At 44.4% G+C, this 20,095-nt stretch overlaps 1 protein-coding gene across 1 annotated transcript in view; it reads left to right on the forward strand.

Annotated features, from left to right (window-relative positions):
- Nucleotides 1–20,095, forward strand: part of fbn2b (fibrillin 2b) — an 87,460-nt gene that overhangs the window by 20,947 nt on the left and 46,418 nt on the right. Inside the window, exons 6-8 of the mRNA XM_063012479.1 lie at nucleotides 8,222–8,419; nucleotides 13,635–13,760; nucleotides 18,788–18,913. Of these exons, the coding sequence (XP_062868549.1) occupies nucleotides 8,222–8,419; nucleotides 13,635–13,760; nucleotides 18,788–18,913 (450 nt within the window). The remainder of the gene's footprint in view (nucleotides 1–8,221; nucleotides 8,420–13,634; nucleotides 13,761–18,787; nucleotides 18,914–20,095) is intronic.

Here is a 20,095-nt window from a genome sequence, read left to right on the forward strand (position 1 = left end):
GTGCTTTGGTCATGGTGTAATGTCCACCTTTGTCCAGTGAATTGTACCCATTGCAATTCTTATCGTTTTTAATCCTTATGTGGCTGCTTGAGATGTTGCTGAGAGTCTAAAGTACAGTACAGAGATAAGCAACACGTCTGTCGTTAAGCTGTTGTAGAATGTTGTTAGCAGATAAGAAACTACAGTGAGCACAGAATGGAGGTTCCAAAGTCCAACACTCAATGTGATGTGACTAGAGTGGTATAAAAGGAGGCCCACAGTTCTGTTCCTTGTTCTTTAGCTATTCCACCGCTGTAAGAACCCACGATCCTGCCAATAAATTCTTCAATCCAGTCAACAGTCACCTTTTTTTCCACGACAGTACTGGGTGTCCAGGTTCAGGTCACGTCAGGTATACAAAACTGATTAATTGATGGTTCATTGAGGAAAAAATGGCAAGCTGGCCACACCTAAGGTGCCAAAGCGTGCCACATATATGAGGCTCTTGTATTTTGGCGTTGTGGTCGCTTCTGAAGGCATCTACAGCATCTGTGTCCTCTTAAGTCAAAAGCTGTGATTTGGATAGTACGTTAAACCTCTTTGTTTTGGGCAAATTTGAGGGCGGCATTGTGTGTCTGCGCCTCGGTGTAGGCAGTACGATAAACGTGGAGCTTCACTACACTTGGTGGACTGAATTGTTGCTTTGACTGGTGGTGGTGGTGTGTTTACAAATGGAAATTCTTCTATAGCAAACCAGCAATCATAATTTATTGTGTCTCTGCTCACATAGCAAAAGCTAAAGTTCTACTGTATTACTCTAATGCACACTTTATTTATATCCAATCAGCCATAACATTAAAACCACCTCCTTGTTTCTACACTTACTGTCCATTTCATCAGCTCCACTTACCATCTAGAAGCACTTTGTAGTTCTACAATTACTAACTGTAGTCCATCTGTTTCTCACCCTGTTCTTCATTGGTCAGGACCCCCACAGGACCACCACAGAGCAGGTATTATTTAGGTGGTGGATCATTCTCAGCACTGAAGTGACACTGACATGGTGGTGGTGTGTTAGTGTGTGTTGTGCTGGTATGAGTGGATCAGACACAGCAGCGCTGCTGGAGTTTTTAAATATCGTGTCCACTCACTGTCCACTCTATTAGACACTCCTACCTAGTCGGTCCACCTTGTAGATGTAAAGTCAGAGACGATCGCTCATCTATTGCTGCTGTTTGAGTCGGTCGTCTTCTAGACCTTCATCAGTGGTCACAGGACGCTGCCCACGGGGCGCTGTTGGCTGGATATTTTTGGTTGATGGACGATTCTCAGTCCAGCAGTGACAGTGAGGTGCTGTGTCTTATCCACTCATACCAGCACAACACACACTAACACACCACCACCATGTCAGTGTCACTGCAGTGCTGAGAATCATCCACCACCTAAATAATACCTGCTCTGTGGTGGTCCTGTGGGGGTCCTGACCATTGAAGAACAGCATGGATTACAGTCAGTAATTGTAGAACTACAAAGTGCTTCTATATGGTAAGTGGAGCTGATAAAATGGACAGTGAGTGTAGAAACAAGAAGGTGGTTTTAATGTTATGCCTGATCGGTGTAATTTACCTTTTAAGCTTGTCATACAATTTAGCTTGCTAGTATTTATTAGTTGTTCGGCACCAGACAAACAGATGCTGGTAGTTTGGCGTCTCTGGGTAAGGTGAAAGCTAGCAACCATCTGTAAGTAAACAAATGTCGTGAACCTCTCTTAACAGAGCTGAATGGCACCCTTGTTGGTTTCTCGCGCCGTCCCAGTGACACAGATCCCTTCCACTAATGAGGCCGCTCAGACGTTTCACCCAGAATAAAATGCAGCTTCGGTCAAGCAAAACAAAACTCCGATTACGTGCGGCCCCCTTCTCTTCCCCCGTCGTCTCCTGCAACCTTGGGTTTGTTTTCTCGGAAAACACCACTGGCGATGGGGGCAAGGCACCTTGCAATAAATTCAGCCGGGTCGGAACGAGACGCCGCTCATTTCTTCTTGGACGCTTGACAGAAAGTAAAGTCAGAAGTTGTGCGGACAGAGCGGGGAGGGGAGGGGAAATGGACTCGCCAGCTGTGTACACAAAGAAAGCCAGGCTCGGACCGGCCAGCACAAACAGCCTGGGCTCCAGACGCCGATCGGTGGACGCTGCTCCCCTGCATCCAAATCCAGGCTCCCTCGCTCGCTCTCTGGGCGTCTCGTTCTCTTGTCCGTGTTGTAGAACCCCCACAGGTGACCACAAACCTTCTATTTGCAAACTTCCCTCCTCGATTTATAAATATGAGCTTGGCCTCATTGGTGAGGCTGCTTTACACTGAGCTTTTCTATAAATGTTGTGATGAAATATCTTAGGTTTGGTGGAAAAGACGCAACTGAAAGTCATCCCAACTCCTAATTGACTATCTACACTGATCAGCCATAACATTAAAACCACCTCCTTGTTTCTACACTCACTGTCCATTTTATCAGCTCCACTTACCATATAGAAGCACTATGTAGTTCTACAATTACTGACTGTAGTCCAACTGTTCCGACTGTAGTCCTGTTCTTCAATAGTCAGGACCACCACAGAGCAGGTATTATTTAGGTGGTGGATGATTCTCAGCACTGCAGTGACACTGACATGGTGGTGGGGTGTTAGTGTGTGTTGTGCTGGTATGAGTGGATCAGACACAGCACTGCTGGACTGAGAATAGTCCACCAACCAAAAATATCCAGCCAACAGTGCCCCGTGGGCAGCGTCCTGTGACCACTGATGAAGGTCTAGAAGATGACCGACTCAAACAGCCACTCATACCAGCACAACACACACTAACACACCACCACCATGTCAGTGTCACTGCAGTGCTGAGAATCATCCACCACCTAAATAATAGCTGCTCTGTGGTGGTCCTGTGGGGGTCCTGACCATTGAAGAACAGGGTGAAAGCAGGTTTTAAAAGCATGCAGAGAAACATATGGACTACAGTCAGTAATTGTAGAACTACAAAGTGCTTCTATATGGTAAGTGGAGCTGATAAAATGGACAGTGAGTGTAGAAACAAGGAGGTGGTTTTAATGTTATGGCTGATCAGTGTATATACTGTATTTACCCATCATTCCCTTCTCCCTTCCTTCCAGTTTCCTCCACAGGGGATAGGGGGAGATTTTGGTATCCCAGCACAGAGAGGGAACCACCCTTAACCCAAACCCAACAGTCTCTGAGTTCCCCTCCCTTCCCTTCTCTTACAGTCTCAAAATCAATCTTCGTTCTCTACCATTAAAGGCGTGGCTCGCACTTCCAGTTACGTCCAACGTGTCCGAAAATGCTGCTTGTCTGGAAACGAGAACTGATGACCGATCAGGGGTTCGAAGGCTGTAAAAACAACTCAGTTAAGCTCTAAGGCTGGTGAGATTTGAAATTGGGCCTCAGATCCAGAACCGGTCCTGGATTTCCCCAACATTAATTCAACAGATTGGCTACCTGTCATCACGTCTGATCTTTAGTTAAGAGGGAGAGCAGAAAATCCGCCTCTCTTGGTCCCTCGAGCGTGACGCTTAATCCACGATTGGTTTAATTGTTCAGAGGAACGAGATGTTGCTACAGCTGTGCGTTAGTGAATTTTTACACTATATACATGATTAGCCATAACATTAAAACCACCTCCTAGTTTCTACACTCACTGTCCATTTTATCAGCTCCACTTACCATATAGAAGCACTTTGTAGTTCTACAATTACTGACTGTAGTCCATCTGTTTCTTACCCTGTTCTTTAATGGTCAGGACCCCCACAGGACCACCACAGAGCAGGTATTATTTGGGTGGTGGATGATTCTCAGCACTGCAGTGACACTGACATGGTGGTGGTGTGTTAGTGTGTGTTGTGCTGGTATGAGTGGATCAGACACCGTGTCCACTCTATTAGACACTCCTACCGAGTCGGTCCACCTTGTAGATGTAAAGTCAGAGACGATCGCTCATCTATTGCTGCTGTTTGAGTCGGTCATCTTCTAGACCTTCATCAGTGGTCACAGGATGCTGCCCAAGGGGCACTGTTGGCTGGATATATTTGGTTGGTGGACTATTCTCAGTCCAGCAGTGACAGTGAGGTGTTTGAAAACTCCAGCAGCGCTGCTGTGTCTGATCCACTCATACCAGCACAACACACACTAACACACCACCACCATGTCAGTGTCACTGCAGTGCTGAGAATCATCCACCACCTAAATAATACCTGCTCTGTGGTGGTCCTGTGGGGGTCCTGACCATTGAAGAACAAGGTGAGAAACAGATGGACTACAGTCAGTAATTGTAGAACTACAAAGTGCTTCTATAGGGTAAGTGGAGCTGATAAAATGGACAGTGAGTGTAGAAACAAGGAGGTGGTTTTAATGTTATGACTGATCAATGCTTGTCGAATGCTGCAATAATAGAAGCCTAGAATTTTTAGCAACTGTCTTGGCTGTAGCACACAAATCCAAAAATAGAAGGAGTGTCCTAATATTTTTGCTCCAGCTCTGTTCAGCATGAGTAAAGCAAACATTTTGGATGCAGAATCTTGGCGGTCACACGAGTGTTGAGTTGTTGGAATGGATGATGGATCAGCCTTGAATGAAAGACATGAGCAGGACTCATGACGTGTAGTAAAGCTCACGTATGAAGCCTTGTAACTGGAATTTAAAATGACTGACCATCTGCGGAACAGTTTTTGGGGTGGGGGGGGTTCAGCTCGCTCCTGCGGATTTTACAAGCGTGCGACGGGTCAGGGTTAGAAACGGCGCTTCGGCTCTAATTCATTTTCCTCTGCGTTAGCTCTTACCGTGGCCCCTGCTGAAGAATGTCGCCCGCTGCCTCTTCGCTCGGCACTCGGGCGCCTCTCCGCCACTGCAGACGGTTACGTGAAACCGAGAGGAATTTCGGGGACCCCCGCCATGATCTTAATTGTCTACCTACAGGATTCTGAGTCTAAACGCAGCCGTAATGATCACACGACCATGAGAACGTAAAAGTAGAAAAGACCGACTGCTGGTCGTAAAACTGCCGGACCCTGTGAGATCGCTGAGATGAAGCCGACCGTCTTTTCTAGGCGTCGTGTAAATCACAGGGCTGTAAAAACTGCAGGATGACCCGTCCAGGACACGTTAAAGTCCTGCAGGGAGAGACCGAGGCTCTAATATTACGCTTCCTCTCACACGGGGCCTCCTCACTCGAGCTTGTGTGAATAGATCCATTTTTTTTCCATGTGTCTCCAAGGCCACTAGTTGACCTGCATGATAGTTTTTGGCCACTGTGTTCTTCGGGGAGATGCTTAAGGCTAGTTTGTTGTGCTCTGTCACCCCTTTGTATCTTTGAAATCCCAGTAAAGGGTCTGGAAAGGAGTAAACGCATTGAGGAATTCCACTAGCACACCAGCACTGAGATTCTGGACTCCCCGAGGTCAATCTCAGCTCTGCTACCAATCGCCAGTGCCTTCAGAAAACAAATTTGGCCACTAAAATCTGCTGGGTGGGAAAAATGGGACTAAAAAAAGGGGCAGGGTCTTCACAGCTGTCAAAGGACTCTGGTTAGTAGCCCAGGGCACCTGTACAGAAGTGGAGGAACGTGGAGATCCAGCCTGGTTCCACCTGATTCCCCTCCATCTAACGAGGGGTATACCACTCTATGACTGGCTTCTCTAAAATAGGAGTCTGGATAAGGCTGTGAATAAGTGTGAGGTACTGATGCCCTGTGGTGGACTAGCACCAAGTGTTCTCACCCTTGATTGTATTCAATAAAGCCTCTGGAGTCAATGAGAACTAGATGATAAATAAGCCAGAAAGTAAGTATGTTTTATTTACCAGTGTAATATGAGGTAAACATTGTTCCAGTTTGATTCCAAGGTACTGAGACAGATTAAAAGATAGATTATTGGTGCAACTGTGGTTGAAGAACAGCTTACAAGTAGTGAAGCACCTTTAACAAAACTCCGAATCGTTTCACCTCAAATCCCTCCTAACGTAGTTGTTCCAATTTCTCACCCACTTAGTTCTGGATACCAGTGATGGTTACCACCCTGCACTGAGGCACATTAAGCCAGTCACTGCATACTTTGGACTCTCTAAGCATTAATCGCCTACCCAGCTCGGGCCCCAAGGCTTAACGTTCCAGACAAGATTAAACACCGTTCCATTTTCCATTCCGTTTTTCATTCTTACTTTCATGAATGATAATAAATGGGCCAAGACCTTAAAGCGTGTAGTAAACTTCCAGGAATCGGATCACGTTACACCGGTAGCACCGGACGCAGCACCCGTGAAAAAAGAAAGCGATTCGAGCGCTCGTTTCACGCTCTACAATAGTTCTTTCTTTAAACTGAGAGTCGTCTGGTGGAGAGCGGAATGACTGCATGGAAAAGGTTGGCAGAAGGTTGAATGTTTTTGATCAATCAAGCGGCTTAAACCGTAATCAGTCCAAATTGCTTCCGAATGTGGGCTACGTCACCCCTGTGAAGGTCCCCTTGTCTGATCTGTCTGGGTTTCGAGCGTTTTTTACTGGGAATTTGGTCTGTACTTTAACATGTCACTGGACGACGTTTAGTTTGGACGTCTAAATCGAGCTGATGGACACCAGTCTTTACTTTGGCTTTTCTTTAGCTGTAAGTACACACAGGCTAGACCGCACTAAACCAGGCCAACACATTTCGAGCAGATCTGACGACTCCTGAACGGTCTTGGCGTTTCCCTCAAGTCTCCACAGCTTTGCGTCTCCAGCGGATCAAAGCGCCGCGTGGTGGGCAGGCTGGATCGGGTTCTCTCGTACACTTAGCTCCTGGCATGTTCTCAGTGAGAGTCCTTTCTCATGAAACTGCACTCACACTGCGAGTCCAACGTCCTTTGTTCAGTGGGAAATGGGCGGGACCAGTCTGACAATGCAGAAATCCTCCTATGGTACGATTAGCAGTTCAGTCATGACTCTGCATTTTAGTCATAGCCTATTCAGGTTGCAATTCACAAGTGCAATTAAAGTAAAGTCAAAATTTTATCATTGTAAATCATAGGCTTCTGACTTTGCAACAGTTTAGGGAAGGTCCTTTGATTTTCCTTGCACTAAGCAAGCTCAATAAATACATGTAGACCAATAAACTCCTGCGTCCTGAACAGAGCACTGAATGAATCGGAACATCGACTGAGGCTTTCCTCAACATTAGTTCCCAGCCATACAAATCAGTGACTGTGTGACATGTTCAACCCGGGGCTGCGAATGTTTCCTCCGGGAGCTCCGGTTTCCTCCCACAGTCCAAAAACATGCAGTCAGGTTAATCGGAGACACTGAATTGCCCTATAGGTGAATGTGTGTGTGTATGTGTGTGTGTCTGCCCTGTGATGGACTGCCCCCCCCCCCCCCCCCCCTCGCAACACTAATTGGATAAGTGGTTAAGAAAGTGAGTGAGTGACTGCATGTTTTTGGACTGTGGGAGGAAACCGGAGCTCCCGGAGGAAGCCCACGCTGACACGGGGAGAACATGCAAACTCTGAAGAGAAAGGACCTGGACCGCCCCATCTGGGGACCGAACCCAGGACCTTCTTGCTGTGAGGCGACAGTGCTACCCACCTAGCCACAGTGCCACCCTACTTAAAGTGCTATAACAGTATACCGTCTAAGCAATTGAGGGTTAAGGGCCTTGCTCAAGGGTCCAACAGTGGCAACCTGGCAGCAGTGAGGCTTGAACCAGCGACCTTTTGATTACTAGTCCAGTATCGTAATCGCTAGCCTACCCAGATCATGGGTTGGATGCGGACGGATCCGTCTCAGCTGCAGCTCGTTGCTCGGTCGCGTAGTCAAAAGCGAACATCATTAATTGAATCCAGATGTGAATAGGATGCACCCAGCGGGACGCCCCGGCCCGAGCGAGGACTCACATTCCTGCGCTCAAATCGTCCGGGAAGGATCGTTAGGTCAAGGGTGCACACCGGAGACGAGGGGGGACGGAAAGGGGGACGGGGGGGGGGGGGGGTGTTCTCCTTTTACACTCCTGAACGTGTTTCTTCCTGACCTAGTTTAGTATTCCACTGTGGAATTAAAATATACCTTTTATTTACAACACCCCAAAGAGGTGGGTGGGTGTTGTCTCGGACAACACACACACAGGTACTACCCCGCCCGTTACTCCAGATCATCTCCCAGTATCCACGGGTTACTAGACCATCTGAACGTACTGGTTTGCGTCTGTGTTTTGCAGATTATCGAACTGGACCCTGCTTCACTCAGGTCAACAACCAGATGTGCCAGGGCCAGCTGAGCGGCATCGTGTGCACCAAGACTCTGTGCTGCGCCACCATCGGCCGAGCCTGGGGTCACCCCTGTGAGATGTGCCCCGCCCAGCCGCACCCCTGTCGCCGAGGATTCATTCCCAACATCCGCAGCGGCGCCTGCCAAGGTCAGAGGTCACACACACACACACACACACCGATAAGGCTCATTGATTATTACTCAGTCACACAGACCTACTGCTAATCTGTGTTGATAGATAGATACAGTGTATCACAAAAGTGAGTACACCCCTCACATTTCTGCAGATATTTAAGTATATCTTTTCATGGGACAACACTGACAAAATGACACTTTGACACAATGAAAAGTAGTCTGTGTGCAGCTTATATAACAGTGTAAATTTATTCTTCCCTCAAAATAACTCAATATACAGCCATTAATGTCTAAACCACCGGCAACAAAAGTGAGTACACCCCAAGAGACTACACCCCTAAATGTCCAAATTGAGCACTGCTTGTCATTTTCCCTCCAAAATGTCATGTGATTTGTTAGTGTTACTAGGTCTCAGGTGTGCATAGGGAGCAGGTGTGTTCAATTTAGTAGTACAGCTCTCACACACTCTCATACTGGTCACTGAAAGTTCCAACATGGCACCTCATGGCAAAGAACTCTCTGAGGATCTTAAAAGACGAATTGTTGCGCTACATGAAGATGGCCAAGGCTACAAGAAGATTGCCAACACCCTGAAACTGAGCTGCAGCACAGTGGCCAAGATCATCCAGCGTTTTTAAAGAGCAGGGTCCACTCAGAACAGACCTCGCGTTGGTCGTCCAAAGAAGCTGAGTGCACGTGCTCAGCGTCACATCCAACTGCTGTCTTTGAAAGATAGGCGCAGGAGTGCTGTCAGCATTGCTGCAGAGATTGAAAAGGTGGGGGGTCAGCCTGTCAGTGCTCAGACCATACGCCGCACACTACATCAAATTGGTCTGCATGGCTGTCACCCCAGAAGGAAGCCTCTTCTGAAATCTCTACACAAGAAAGCCCGCAAACAGTTTGCTGAAGACATGTCAACAAAGGACATGGATTACTGGAACTATGTCCTATGGTCTGATGAGACCAAGATTAATTTGTTTGGTTCAGATGGTCTCAAGCATGTGTGGCGGCAATCAGGTGAGGAGTACAAAGATAAGTGTGTCATGCCTACAGTCAAGCATGGTGGTTGGAATGCCATGGTCTGGGGCTGCATGAGTGCAGCAGGTGTTGGGGAGTTACATTTCATTGAGGGACACATGAACTCCAATATGTACTGTGAAATACTGAAGCAGAGCATGATCCCCTCCCTCCGGAAACTGGGTCGCAGGGCAGTGTTCCAGCATGATAATGACCCCAAACACACCTCTAAGACGACCACTGCTTTATTGAAGAGGCTGAGGGTAAAGGTGATGGACTGGCCAAGCATGTCTCCAGACCTAAACCCAATAGAACATCTTTGGGGCATCCTCAAGCGGAAGGTGGAGGAGCGCAAAGTCTCGAATATCCGCCAGCTCTGTGATGTCGTCATGGAGGAGTGGAAAAGCATTCCAGTGGCAACCTGTGAAGCTCTGGTAAACTCCATGCCCAGGAGAGTTAAGGCAGTTCTGGGAAATAATGGTGGCCACACAAAATATTGACACTTCAGGAACTTTCACTAAGGGGTGTACTCACTTTTGTTGCCGGTGGTTTAGACATTAATGGCTGTATATTGAGTTATTTTGAGGGAAGAATAAATTTACACTGTTATATAAGCTGCACACAGACTACTTTTCATTGTGTCAAAGTGTCATTTTGTCAGTGTTGTCCCATGAAAAGATATACTTAAATATCTGCAGAAATGTGAGGGGTGTACTCACTTTTGTGATACACTGTATATATAAATAGATAAAGATAAGTAGATAGACAGATAGCTAGACAGACAGACAGACAGACAGACAGACAGAAAAATAGACAGATAGATAGATAGATAGATAGATAGATAGATAGATAGATAGATAGATACACAGACAGATAGCTATATAAATAGATAAATAGATAGATAGACAGACAGACAGATAGATAGATACACAGACAGATAGCTATATAAATAGATAAGTAGATAGATAGACAGACAGACAGATAGATAGATACACAGACAGATACACAGACAGATAGCTATATAAATAGATAAATAGATAGATACACAGACAGATACACAGACAGATAGCTATATAAATAGATAAGTAGATAGATAGACAGATAGATAGATAGACAGACAGATACACAGACAGATAGGTATATAAATAGATAAGTAGATAGATAGACAGACAGACAGATAGATAGACAGACAGATAGATAGACACACAGACAGACAGACAGACAGACAGACAGACAGACAGACAGACAGACAGACAGACAGATAGATAGATAGATAGATAGATAGACAGACAGATAGATAGACACACAGACAGATAGACAGACAGACAGATAGATAGATAGATAGACAGACAGACAGACAGATAGATAGACGCTTTGCAGATTTACCGCTTTGTTACTCGGTTTTTACTGCTCGCTGCTGCACAGACACGGCCGAGAGAAATGGCCTCTCACTCTTTTACTGTGGTATTTGCATTTAAAAGCATTTAAACGGCACGTTTCCTCATCCTGGAATCACTTGTCGTGCCTCCGTAGCTCTTCAGTATAATTACATTCATTCTTTGATTATTGAAGCAAAGTTTCATAAAACTTTTTTTTTATGTCTCCAAATGACGACGCTGCAGAACATTTGATAAAAAAACTGCATGTAAATAAGTGGTCAGTGCTGTCGGTCAGTATTGTCCATTGTTTAAAGCTCAACCCTCAGTGGCACAGCCAGCAGATTTTCGCACGTATCATGTGAACGATATAAACACTGCGGTCAGTGTTCAGCCTCAACACAAAACTCTCATCACGTGAAAGCAGCCGGAGTCACACAAAATAAAGAGGCGTTTAGTTATATAATTATTAACCAAATATAAACTGTGTTTAAAACAAACCAGTTCTAATTACACACACGTCATCACACACGGAGCATCATATTATAATTATAATTATTATTATCAGCAGCATTGTTGTTGTTATTATTATTGATGTTTTTTATTATTATTATTATTATTATTATTACATTATTATTAACATAATTTTTTTTTTTTATTACTCATCATTATTATTATTATTATTACAAGTATTATTATTATTATTGTTTATTAGTAGTAGTAGTAGTAGTACTATTATTACTATTATTATTATTATTATTATTATTATTGTATTTTGCTGTTGTTTTATTATAATTTCCATTATTATTATTATTAACATTCATAAATTGCCGAACTAAATAAATTAGACACCAGACATCATTGTTGGTTCTGTCAGCCAGCCTGTTATTACTACAACTAAAATTATTTCTGTAGTCTAGTCATATATCCATATACAATATCACCAAACTCTTTTCTCTTATTTACGTTATTGATATATTGAGTTATTGATATATTGAGTTATTGACATTTTGAGTTATTTATATATTGAGTTATTTATATATATCGTTATTGACATATTGAGTTATTGATATATTGAGTTATTGATATATTGAGTTATTGATATATTGAGTGATTGACATATTGAGTGATTGATATATTGGCTGCATCCTCCACCACACTTGTGTCTCTGGACAGTCTGAAATCCTGGAGACATGAACTAAGTTTCACCTCTGATACGTCGACATTCCAGCCTGAACTGAACAAACAACCATGTGATTTTCTCCCAGTATAGCTGAGTCATCTGCTCAAAACCACCAATCAAAACCAAATTGTCTTAATCCTGACTGGCATGGAGGAGTAAGTGTAAATGAATAGTTGCACGAATGGATGATGATTTACGGAGCTGTAGGTCTGACAGCTTCTAAATACTGTGAGGTCATGTTTTTTGGGTGTTTTCCACGTATCCACGCCTTGTTTGCGCTAATGCTCATCAGACCTCAGGCTGCTAAATGGTTTGATAGTGATGCGTCTGAGTTGGTTTGTTGGAATTTCAGCCCCGAGGACCAAAGTTCTCGTACAACAAGAGCTGAATAACAAAGACCTGCAAGTTACAACTTAATCCTGAATGAAGGTCTTTTGATGGAGCGAGATGATGAAGATAAAAGCTGCTCTGGTCATCGCTTCAGCTCCGCCCTGTCTCACAGCTTACTTCCTTGTGACTGAAAATAAAGATTTGGAATGATTAAAATTCCTCTGGCTTTATTTAAACTTAAATACCCAACGCATTTAATACCAAAGTTTAAAGCACACGAGATGTAGGATCACACCCGAGCATCAGGACCGCTGTGATGGGGACCATTACTGAACAAAAACTGTTTGGTTCTGTTATGCCTAGTTCACACTACATGGTTTTTGCCCTGATTTTTGCCCGCCTACTGGTTGCCGACAGATGTACCAGCTTTGAGGCAAATCGGCAAACCGGCATTCGCTCGAGGCTCGACTCTTGACCGCTGAGCGTAAACTGTTTAACGACTTGATCTGCACCCTCCACCACACTTATATCCCAGTCCTGTATCACACGGGGAAATACCGGCCAACAACTGAACCAACAACCATGTCGTTTTCTCCCAGTTGAGTCGTCTGCGCAGATCGACCAGTCAGATCTCAGTCCGGCTGAGTTACTGTTTTTCTAAGAGATCGAGTCGTGCAGTGTGAACTTAGCATTAGGGGAGTGAAGAGTAAACGGTTTGACGTCTGAAGCTACAAAAATAAAGGTTTGTTTACAAAAAGACATCTCATTTGTGGGCTGTTTTCTAAACCCTTATTTTCTGAGAGCCCAAGAACCTTTTACAGACTCGGGAATTTGTGAGGAGCTTATAACGACCTGTTTGAAGATTTGAAGATCTCACTAATTTATTTTTTGTCATTAGGAGCTTCCCTTGAACCCTTCTGCAAACAAACGTTGTTAGACACAGAGAGAGTTAACTTTAATTCATTTACCTATAAAACTTATAGGTAGTCATGGCAAAATGAAAGAAAAGAAAAAAGAAAGAAATGAAAACCTAGGTGTTCTCTGGTCTGCAGATTTGTTAGGAAGTGAAAATCCTCTCTGACTCTGTGATGAGAGCATTTCCTCCTTCTACTAGCACTCGAGTCTCATGAGAGAGCACCAGTGCCAGGATTCAAAATCTCCTTCATTCAGTCCTGGAGGCACCCGAGTTACAAAAAACAAAAATCTCACCTCACGCCATTAAAAATAAAGGAAACTCGTGTTTTATCTGCAGCAGATTGCAGCAGACACAAGCTTGTATTCGAATCGTGCTAAAATGTCGGGTGTTTTTCTGTCCTCTGCAGACGTGGACGAGTGCCAGGCCATTCCGGGTCTCTGTGCAGGAGGGAACTGTATTAACACCGTGGGTTCATATGAGTGCAAGTGTCCCGCTGGGCATCGGCAGAGCGAGACCAGCCACAAATGTGAAGGTGAGTGAACGTACACGAGCTCGAGTACAAACCAGAACTCCATCACGATCCTCTTACGAGGACGCACACCCACTGAGCACTTTATTAGGTACACCTATCTGGTACTATTATAAGATACACTTACCATACACATGAACTTTGTGGGTATACAATTACTCACTGCAGCCTGTTTGTTGCTCTTTGTGCTTGTTACCCCCTGGATCGCATATATCAGGGACCCCTATAAGACCCCCACTGACCAGTTTGACTAACATGGTAATGCTCTGATTTTAGTGTATCAGGTGTAGCAGTGTTATTAGGGACACAGTGCACACCTTTTACACCTGTACCAGGTCTGTAATGGTCCTGTGGTTGTCCGTTTTTACCAGGGCGTATGGTAGAAGAGGGTTGACACATTATCTATTAATGGGCAGTGGTAGCACAGGAGTTAAGGTCCAGTACAAGTGATCAGAAGGTTCCTCGACTCTCAGATTCCTCTCATGAAGTTCTTCGGTTCTCCTCAGGCTTCTGCTGTTCCTCCAGACCTCGTGTCTTTTAATTAGCCACCACGTTCAGGCTTCAGGGCTTTTCCTCAGCAGGGGGTCAGCGTGTCTCTGGTTAACATTACTCCACTCGACTCCACCGGCTGGAATTTAAACAATGAGAAGTGAAAACAAACAGGAGAGATTGGATTCAATGGGGGACAGCTGGGGGAGCCTAGCAGGCCGGCAAGGGGAACGTGATGGAGGTAGATGTACTTATATAGGTGGAGAAGTGGACTGGAGGCACAGTGGGTGGAATTTGTGCCTCACAGCAATATAAAATCTAGATTTGGGTTCTCTGGTCCTTGTCTGTGAGAGTGAGCCTGGATTTCTCTAAATGTGAACCGGCTGCTGGAGAATTACTTCTGTGAGTGACTGAGTGTTGTACTGTAATAAATCGACACTTTGTCCTGGTTGTGTTTCTGCCTCCTGTGGGATGTACGGACAAATGATCAACTGTGATGACCCATAACAGGAGCAGCCATAAAGAAATCATTCATTCATTCAGATAGATAGATCGACAGAGACAGACAGGCAGATAGACGGACGGACAGACAGACAGACAGACAGACAGACAGATAGATAGATAGATAAGTAGACAGACAGATAGACAGACAGACAGACAAGACCGATAGATAGATAGATAGATAGATAGATAGATAGATAGATAGATAGATAGATAGATAGATAGATAGATAGATAGATAGACAGACAGACACAGACAGATAGATAGATAGATAGATAGATAGATAGATAGACAGACAGACACAGACAGATAGATAGATAGATAGATAGATAGATAGATAGATAGATAGATAGATAGATAGATAGATAGATAGATAGATAGATAGACACAGATAGATAGACACAGATAGATAGATAGATAGATAGATAGATAGACAGAACGACAGACAGACAGATAAATAGAAAGATAGTTAGACAGACACAGATTGACAGACAGATAGATAGACAGACACACAGACAGACAGACAGATAGATAAGTAGACAGACAGATAGATAGACAGACAGACAAGACAGATAGACAGACAGACAGAAAAATAGATAGATAGACAGACAGATAAATAGAAAGAGAGATAGTTAGACAGACACAAATTAAGAGACAGATAGTTAAATAGACAGACAGACAGAAAAATAGATAGATAATATAAATAAGTAATGAATGTGTGTCGGTTTATCAGTAGAAGAAACCGGAGAGTTTAGGCGTGGTCACCTAAACCTAGACTGATCTGGTCATGGATCCACACGTTCCCAGCGTGACTGAATTAAACTGTTAGCTTCTGATTCCCGACGTGCTGCTGCTGATTGACGAGAAGCTCGAGAATAATCCAGCTCCTTCATTTCCTCGACACGTCGTTCATGTTCCCCCGCTGTTCAGATGAAGTGAGGGTCACGCTGGAATCCGCTGAGACCAGGAAGCTTACGGGCTGCTTTAGCTTCTAGAAAAGTCGTTTTTTAGGGCGTAAGAGCTCAGCTGGTGGCTCTGCTCACGTGGAGCAGCTGAACTAATTACAAGGGCCACAGTAAAGTGCAGAGATGTGTTTCCTCAGGCCTCACTTTACTGCTTAAAGGGGTGATTTTAGGGACGAGACGTCCTCTTACTGAGAGTAGCTGCACTAAGCTGTATTTCACTTGGAACGACAGTTTCAGGGTTTGTCTGTAATCTCACCAAGTCCTAAAAACAACCTTAGAGTTCATTTTTAGTCCCTGATTTACTAAAAAACACATAGAGTCTTTAATTATAGTCACTAATTTACTAACGAGGTAAAAGAGGACTGAGAGTTTAAAACATGTGATTTTATTTTGGTTTGTCGTATCCGATTCCCCTGGTATCCGGTCCCCTGGGAGGGTAGTACCTAACACACCCTTTCAGACACGTGTGCATTCGCGCACCGCTTTTTTTCACCTGCGCGAAGCGGGTCACACAGTTATCAGTATCTCGTTTTTTAGGGCGTAAGAGCTCAGCTGGTGGCTCTGCTCACGTGGAGCAGCTTTAGCTGCTCCACGTGAGCAGCTAAAGCTCTCCGTTATTCACTGTCTCTGGTCTACTCAGAAGAGCGTCAGGTCAGGCGTCTCAATACTTTTGACCACATTCTTTTCCCACGTTTTGTTCTGGTGTAACTACAAGGCGGCGGCGAGCCAGCTGTTCACGCTTCAACAAAGAAACGTTTACATCTGGAAGCACAAATGGTGCTCGCAAATGGTAGAGCACCAGGACTCATCCCCCTCAGCACACACACACACACACACACACACACACAAACACTATGTGTTCATTAAATGTACACTAAGGTCCATGCAATACACACATACAGTGTGTCTGTGTGTGTGTGCGCAAATGTACATTAAGGTTCATGTGAAAAAAAAACAGATGTGTACACACACTCTCGCACACACACACATACACTGTATGTATGCAGTAAATGTACACTAAGGTCCATCCAGTACACACATACAGTGTGTGTGTGTGTGTGTGTGTGTGTGTGTGTGTGTGTGTGTACAAACATACATTAAGGTAAATGCAAAAAAAAAAAAAAGATAAACACTTAGACACACTATCTCTCACTTTAATGTTCTAAAGGTCTATGTAATAAATGCATAGTGTGTGTGTGTGTGTGTGTGTGTGTGTACACAGATGTACACTGTGGTCCATGCAAAAACAGATGTACACACACACATACACTCAGACAGTATGTGTGTATTATATGTACACTGAGATCCATGCAATGCACACACACACACACACACAAACACACTGTATGTGTGTACTATATGTGCTATGAGGTCCTTGCAATAGACATTTAGTGTGTGTGTGTGTACACAGTTGTACACTGTGTTCCATGCAAAACAGATGTGTACACACACACACACACACACACACTGTTTGTGTTTATTACATGTACTCTGAGGTTCATACAAAACCCAGAGGTCTACACACACTGTATGCGTGTATTAAATGTTCTGAGGTGTGTGTGTGTGTACAAAAATATACATTGAGGTTCATGTGAAAAACAGATGTGTACACACACACACTAACACTGTATGTGTGTATTGCATGGACCTCAGGACATTTAATACACACATACTGTGTGTGTACACATCTGTGTGTTTACATGAACCTTAGTGTACATGTACACACACACACACACTCTATACTCAGAGGTCCATGCAATACACATATTAAGTGAGAGTGTGTGTGTACACAAACATAAAAAAATAGATGTGCATACACACACACACTTGCCTTAACACTGTGTGTGTATTTCATGTACTCTGAGGTCCATGCAATGCACACATGTGTTTGTGTGTGTGTGTGTATACGTACACAAATGTACATTGAGGTTCATGTACAAAAAACAGATGTGTACACACACCCACATACACACACACACACACACAGTGTCAGTGGTTTCCTTTAGCGTACAGTACAGTGATCTGTCTGGTGTGTGTTAAATCTGGAACTCACACAGGAAGTGTGTTTTTTTAAATACCAGATTTATGTAGCTGCACGTTTATCACGCCAGTTTAACCACCGCTAATGACAGACATTATCCAATCAGCACGGCACCGAGCGTCTCTCGGCCTCTCACACTCACACACCTACACGCAGGGATCCGTTTATGGGATCTGTTTATGGAGCCGCGTATAAAAGATGCTGCTGCGTTAGGATCTGTTTCCCGTCTGCTTCTGTGTGCTGCGTGAAATGCGCCGTCGTTCCATTATCGCATTCTTTAGCCGACCGCAAACACACACGAACACACTCACGTAGACATTAAAGCTGGTGCCGAACAGGAGCTCTTTCCTGCTGACGCTGGCATGTGGGCACCGCTGTGCCATGATTAGGGAAAACCAGGCTTACCTGTGAATGCAACGACTGCAGCAACTGCGGCTTTTATTTGACTGCTAGCTGGTCAAAGTCTGTTTGATTTAATGCACTGCTAACTTATATTACGTGAGGCGCGGCGGTGTGAGGTGAGGCGGGGCGAAAGACAAGGGCGTGGCAACTAGACTAGATTTGTTTTGGTCTTCATAGTATTTTCTATATTATTGAAGTTCTTCGGCTTCATATGAAAAGAGTGTTTGCACCATAGGGTGCACCTGGATATATAAAATGTTGGGTATTCCATTATACACTATAAGACCAAAAGTATTTGGACACCCGACCATAAGCTTGTCGGACAACCCATATCAAAAATGAATGGAATTAAAATAAGTGACCTCATTGTGACCGAGGCAAAGGGCCTTCCCTAAACTGTTAGACTTCCCTTTATATCATTGATTTATCACACCTGTTAGCACCCGCTGTGGCTGAAACATGTACATTTAAAAACAGAGGGGGCGTCCCAATACTTTTGTCCATGTAGTGTATCATGCAAAAACATGAAGTCGAACCATTAGCCAGTTTGGAGTCTTTTTGGATCTCTCTTAGTTGCCACATGTGGCTTTGAACACTGACACATCTGTATAATGTCGTGTGTTTGGTTCCAGATGTGGACGAATGCGCCACCATTCCGGGCGTCTGTGATGGTGGAGATTGTACCAACACGGCCGGCAGCTATGTGTGTACCTGTCCCCGTGGCTACATCACCAGTTCTGATGGGTCCAGGTGTATCGGTAAGCTCACACACACACACACACACACACACACACACACACACACACACACACACACACAAACACACATGGTCTCAAGGAGTCTAAATAAATAGGTACAACTCTTCACATCCTGACCTCAGGGGGCCATATTACCAAAACAACAAGGTGAGGTATAAAGCACTACGTCACCTGTACAGATGTGTTTAGAGATGCACACACACACACACACACACACACACACACACCTGTCTGACATCTGGCAGCACTTCTTCCACCTCCTGACTGAGTCATTTTGGCCTTTCGGCTTGTGGTCATCCTCTACAAGCTCAGGCGCGTGTGTGTGTGTGTGACAGAAACATCTGCTCTGAAACGTAAACGGATCTAAAACACTCTCTCATCCCCGAGCTCTCGGCGAGTGTGTAATTATTAGAATGAAGACGTTTACTCGCCTAAATTCTTCTTCCTCATCCATCATCTGTTAGAACAACCTGTCATGTGTTCAGGACAAAAGTATGTGGACGCCTGATAATCACGTTCATACACAAAAAAAACATTTGGCTTTAGGCAGCAGATCACTGATACGGGTGCAGCGTCATGTTGGAAACTGGTCCGGGGGGCACGGTGGCTCGGTGGGTAGCACTGTCACCTAACCGTAAGAAGTTTCTGGGTTCGATTCCCAATTATGCCCGCTAGATGACACCGAGTTTCAAACCGAGGAGTTCGGAATCTCGGCGCTGGTGTGCTAGTACAATATCCCGCTACGCCACCTGGGTGCCAATATTTGTTATTTTTAAGCTTTGGGTTTTAGAAGTTTACTTTAGAAGTGTTGTTTTCGGGAACTGCAATAATTTGCCTTAAACATTTTATAAACTAATTAAGACTTAATTGAGTTTAAGTTACGTCAATGTGCTGTCCTGCAGGAACCTTTTTAAGAACTTTGTAAAAATGGGATTTTTTTAAGCACCCTTGAAAGTTTAAAACGTTTCTACTGCAAGACTGTTTGTGTTGCACCAAAGGAACCCAGGATGTCGCTCAGGTGGCACAGCGGTAAACCACACTAGCACATCGGAGCTGGGATTTCGAATACAACGTCTCGAATCTCAGCTCTGCCATCTGGCTGGGCTGGGCATCTACGTGAACACCGATTGGCTGTTGTTAACAAGGATGGGATGAGCCGGACCAGGGTTCCTCATAACTGGT

Source organism: Trichomycterus rosablanca, chromosome 17, assembly GCF_030014385.1.
Source record: "Trichomycterus rosablanca isolate fTriRos1 chromosome 17, fTriRos1.hap1, whole genome shotgun sequence".
Taxonomy (NCBI): Eukaryota; Metazoa; Chordata; class Actinopteri; order Siluriformes; family Trichomycteridae; genus Trichomycterus; species Trichomycterus rosablanca.